General features: G+C 53.7%; 1 protein-coding gene across 1 annotated transcript; it reads right to left on the bottom strand.

Moving 5' to 3' along the window:
* Positions 1-2: 2 nt before the first annotated feature.
* BSDC1 (BSD domain containing 1) lies at positions 3-4,942 on the bottom strand (the record flags this gene model as incomplete). Its single annotated transcript, XM_009697186.1, has 9 exons — positions 3-166; positions 713-816; positions 1,896-2,435; positions 2,626-2,707; positions 2,911-2,979; positions 3,353-3,468; positions 3,859-3,913; positions 4,017-4,187; positions 4,826-4,942. Coding segments are annotated over 9 exons (1,287 nt in total), but the record flags the coding sequence as incomplete, so codon positions are not given.
* Positions 4,943-5,455: the final 513 nt, after the last annotated feature.

Raw genomic sequence — 5,455 nt, 5'->3', positions numbered from 1 at the left:
GCAGGAAGGAACCCCCTCCAGCCTGGAACTGCAATCTCCAGCACAGTTACACACAAAGGAACAGCCGGTCCATGATTTAATTCACATTCGATGGTGGAAATGAGTCTGTGACACACACTGGAAGCAGTCGGCTTTATTCCCAGTCTTCCCACTCTTCATCTTCCAGCTGCAAACAAGAGTAACATCCCTCAGTTTCTTTCTGTAACTCAACAACCATCTGTCAACAGCTCCTCCTGCCCAGGGCACCCAAGTCAGCACAACATATGACATATCCTCATGCTCCCACACTCTCACAACAGAGATACGCTTGCTCTGCTCCCCTTGGGGAACGTGCACACTCATCCCTCTTTAAGCATGTCCAGACAGCCACTCTCTGCTCCAGCTAACACCCATGACTCCCACGGCAAGATCCCAAGCTAAGCCTGTGTCCTCAAAGAGCAAGTCACGCCTTGGAGAAGCCTCCTGTGAGCTTCCTTCCAGGCCAGAGGCAGCCCCGTCTCACTGCAATGCACTGCACAGCCTCAGCACCAGCACAGGGGCTGGAAGCAGAGCTCAAGCTGAGGGATTTGCCTTCTTGCTCTGAGGTACTGCAGTCTCTCTCCACCTCCCAGGAGAAGCACCCAGCTCATGCAGCATCACCCCAAGGAGTTGCTGATGGTTTCTGGGAGCAACCTTTCTTGCCTATTGGAGTGAGCACCTCCCCTCCACTCACCTCCCCAGACACTTCCACCTTTGAGAGCGCCAGCTGCACCTCCTCTTCAGTCATGTCCAAATCAAAGTCCTTTTCCCAGTCCTCACTGATGTCAGTGCTGGAGCCTGTAACCACAAACATCACAGCTGAAGCCGTCAGAGCTGCATGTGCTCTCCAGACACGCTGGCCAAAGTGCACAGCTACCCAAGCAGGCCCACAAAGCCCTGGCATTCATGAGGTTCATATCTACCGCAGCCTGCCCGAGGAGAGAAAGCCTCCCCCATTCCCAAGAGCAGGCTGTCATCTCGCTGACAGAGACGGGATGGACTGAAATGCACTTCCCTCACAGCAAGGGCTGGTTCAGAACAAGTGGAAGAGGTGAACGCTGAAAAATGTTCTCTTGCCTGGGTCGAGTTTCAGTCACACAGAAAATACAACAGATAAGGACTGACAGGAGTGACTTAGATACGGGAACTGTCATAGTCCCCAATAGAAAGAACAACCTCCGGAGGCAGAGGAGCAGCAAGGACACACTCTCAGGGACACACGCAGCAGGAAGGCAACACCATACTCCCTACATAGACTACAGCCTTGCCCCGGCACCCAGCAGGTCAGGGACCAAAGGCCTACTCTGTTCAGCCAGTAGACTTTTTATTTCTTGTCTAATTTCATTCTGCTCACAGACCCAGTTCATGACACCTGGCCACCTTACTGGGACTTCGGTTGCTCCCAGTGGCTTTATAATCCTATAACCAACATAACCATTGTTCTGGGAAACCTGCAGCAGGCTCTGCTGAAGACAGAGTCCCCTGCAATGAAAGTTTTGTAAATCGTGTCAGCCAGAGCTGCAACATGTCCCTCCTCAGGGTCCTGGAGGAGCCTCATCCTCCGTCCTCCTGAAGAAGCACCAGGAACTGGGCTCAGGAGAGGGCTGAGGCCAGAAGCAGCTGCAGCACCAGCCCAGCCGGCTGCTGAGAGCAGACTGTCACCATCTGATGTGACCCACTTGACACTGCCCAACAGCATAAGGATTTGCTTCCACTTTAGCTTCAGCCATCAGACAGTCTTTGGATCTAACCTTCCTGGGCGGTTTGGCAAAACCCTTTTTCTCCTCCCCATTATCATAAAAATCAGAGCCCTCTCCCCAAAAGCTGCCACCCCCAGCAGAAGGTTTCCAGGTCTTGTGCTGGCCCCACAAACGCACCTTTCTTGCCATTGTTGGAGGGAGTGGATTTCCCACTATCCGAGTTCAGCTCAAAGACTCGTAGATCTGTTGGTCCTTCCTCTTTCAGAGTCTCTGTCCTGCTCTGGGCTTTGCTCTCCACCTCTTTGAGCTCTGTAACAGCCGCTTGCTCTGAGGATGCTGCTGACTCCTGGGCAGGTGCAGAAAGATGACCAGATTCTGGGGGCTTTGGCAGGGAGCTCTGCTCTTCTGAGGTGGCCTCCAGCAGCCTCTGGGAGAGGTCTCCGGTCCCAGCTGGTTGTGCTCCAGTCTGTAGCTGTGCAGCAGGCACAGAGGCAGGGTTTGCAATCTGAGTCACAAGGGAGATGCTCTCACTGCTCTCAGAGGGGCTCCCCTCTGCTGGGACCAGCTCTGGAGGGAGGACGGCCCAGCTTTCCTCTGAGGGTCCCTTGTGAGCAGTGGGGTGGCTTCCCTCCAAGGCTGCAGGGGCAGATTCTTTCTCTGCTGCTTCTGGAAATTTCACGTTTGCACAAGGCAGGGGTGACATCCCCAAGAACTCCTCTGTAGGAAGGCAGGAGAGAAGCGAGAGATGTTTCAGCAAGCGCAGCAGCAGCTGACAGTGCAGCAGGATTGGCTGTCGCTGGGCTGGGAGATGAATTTGTGGGAGCAAGGAGGAGCCACTACCCTCTCTAACTGAGACCTGTCGAGGTCTGCACGAGCCCTCCCACAGATCCCCGACCATCTGACCCACCTTCATCCTCTTCCCAGCCTGGCTCCTCTTGGTGAATGCTCTGCTCTGCTCGCTGCTTCAGAGCCTCCCTCCGGGCTTCATCCTGCAGGGAATTCAACATCAGCAGCCGCTCACACCCCGAGTCCTTTCTTCCCCCAGGCATTTCAGTGACAACAAGGACACAGACAAGGCAGTCCAGGTCTCTGCTTTTCCAGGAAAAGTATCTTCTGCCTCTTTGGTTTGCATTAGAGGCCACCTTGGCTGGAGTGCCCAGTCACCAGGGGAGCCATCCACCTCCTGACCTACCTGCTCCAGGCGATGCACTTTATAGAAGTAGCGCTGCCAGAATTCAGAATGGGAAACAGCCACAGGGACCTGGGAGCAACATGGGAAACAAATGAGTCGCTTCAGAGGGAGGGTTGTGGTTCCTGCCTTGCTCCTCTCTCCTCCTGAGCCTTGCAGCTACCCTTGTAACTGCACAAGGCACCTGCATTTTCAGGTACACAGGCTTGGGACCAAGCCTCAGGTGCAACACAGACTGGATAGCTACAGAGGAACTTCTATTCCAGGCCTGTGACAAACAAGCAGGGAAGAAGAATACAATGCACTGCCTAATATCCATGTGCCAGTTTACCATGCAACCACAGTCCTTTCTACCACCAACTCCAGGGCCCAATCAGCTCAGGGCTTCCCCACACCATACCCCAAGGCAGAAGTTGCGCACTACAGGAGCCAGGCAGGGCCTTACCATTTTGGTGTAGAGAGCCCGGATGGAAGGGCTGGTTGCCAGCAGCTCCGCGATCTCCCCTTTCTTCTCCTCTAGGTTAAACTGAGAGAGCCAGGCCTCCAGGAGCTCAGCAGGGCCTGCACAGGACAAGCACAGTGACAACAGTCCTTGGCACACACAAGGTAGGAACAGTTTGGGGAAGCTTCACTGGAAAGATGCTACAGACTAGAACAGCTGGGGGAAACAAGGGGCAAAGAAGGAGGGAGACATGGGTCTCTGAGGCCACCCAACACTGTGGGTCCTCTGCCAGTGCAAGGCCACATAATGCCAGTTTAAACTGATCCAGTAAGCTCTCAGTCTAAGCTAGTCCCCAATGCAAGAGACAGATCTGCTCTCCATAAATGGTGACCCCATCTACAGTCACACCAGCAGGTCTGCTAGCAAAAGGCTCTGGGCAATTCAGAACGGCCCACAGACCCCATGCATGGGCCAGCTTGGCTCGGCAGCATCACCAAGCCCGCTCGTACCATCAGGTTCGTTGCAGTAGGTGGCTGGGTCTGACTGGAGGCTGTAGAGGCGTGCCTGGAGGAGAAGACACACAGTGCAGAGCTGTCAGCGGAGGGACAGCAGCAGAGCCCCCAGAGGTCAGGGGTCACAACTCCACATCCATGAACGGGGCACTCACCTTGGCACTGTCATAGGGCTCTGTGGTACCTGTGGGTGTTGCCATCAGTGTTATGACATCGCAGTCAATGGTCTTATCTGGCGAGGGAGCAAATGTGTCCGAGATGACACCCAGGAAGTCAGAGAGCCCTTTCCTCACCTTTTCAGTCGCACCTGAGGAACCTTCTGTCCTCTTGAAGAGAAAAAGCAGCACAGCGTAAGTAACAGTGCCTGCAGCAGCAGGACAAGTCTCAGTCTTTTCTGAACATGTTCCTTTAAGGAAGCAGGACACCTCTCAGTTCAAAAAAGTGCTAATGAGGCAACTGTGTGGCCAGGGCTGGGCTAGAAGGGTGTGGTGGCAGGCACTAGCCTCAGGCAGCCATGAGACAGGCAGGCCTTGTAATAAGTTTGCAGAGAACTGAGCCTAAGCTTTGCAGGGAAGGAGACAGCCAGGTTCGGGGACTGGCTGGTTGGGGGGTTGGACTGTCCCAGCAGCAGCTGTGCAGGTCTAAGGCTGACAGCTTGTGTGGAGGTCTGATGTCATACTACCCTGACACTGCCAGTATCCCACCTGGAGGGCACACAGGGAGAGGGAAAGCACAAGGAACCTTTCTCCACTCATCTCCAGAGGTTCCCCACCACTACAGCAAGGAAATTCCACACAGTGCTCGGCACCAAACCTGCACCAGGGAGAAAGTCTGAAACCTGAAGCTCGTGGTTATACATCGGGATTTGTTCAGAGGATCATGTCCTCAGAGGCAGGTATATCCTGTTCACCCCCTGCTTTGCCTTCTGCAACAAGAATCCCAGCTCTCTTACTCCTATACTCACTGCCAGCTTGTCCTTGACCACACTGGCCGTAGCAGCGATAGTGCAGGCCGTGTCATGCTGCACTACTTGAGTGAACTCAGCCAGGTCTCGTTTCATGAATTCCAAAGCTTCTGTGGACTGTAAGAAGATGACAGATAGATTGTGAAATCTTTTTGCTCTCCAACAAAGCCACAGTCACTCTGGGAACACCTGGCACCTTACAAAGATTAAAGCACATGAGCCCCTACCCCAACTTGTGCAACAAATAAGACCATAATAACCAGAATAACAATGGGAAACTGCTATGCCCAAAACACACTACAGTGGTTTTTTTTAAGCTAAGAATGGAAAAAGACAAGTTAGGAAAAGTGTTGTTCTGAGTTTTGTGTATAATTAACATAAGCAATGCTGTCACAGGCAGGAAATTGCACATCAGAAAGCCACGCTGCAAGCACATACCCTCCTTGCTCAGGTAGTGATTTTCACACCAACAGAGCCCAACGCTGCTCCCCTGAGCCATGAGATCCCAGCACGGCCGTCAGACCCCCGGCTCCCAGAGCTATTACAAATACACCCAAACTCCCTCTACACGTACCCATCACCCTCCTTCCCGGGGTCACGGGCTGCGCTACAGCCGCACGCCCTCGCTGA

Source organism: Cariama cristata, unplaced genomic scaffold, assembly GCF_000690535.1.
Source record: "Cariama cristata isolate BGI_N322 unplaced genomic scaffold, ASM69053v1 scaffold42793, whole genome shotgun sequence".
Taxonomy (NCBI): domain Eukaryota; kingdom Metazoa; phylum Chordata; class Aves; order Cariamiformes; family Cariamidae; genus Cariama; species Cariama cristata.
This window is presented reverse-complemented; position numbering and strand designations above follow the sequence as displayed.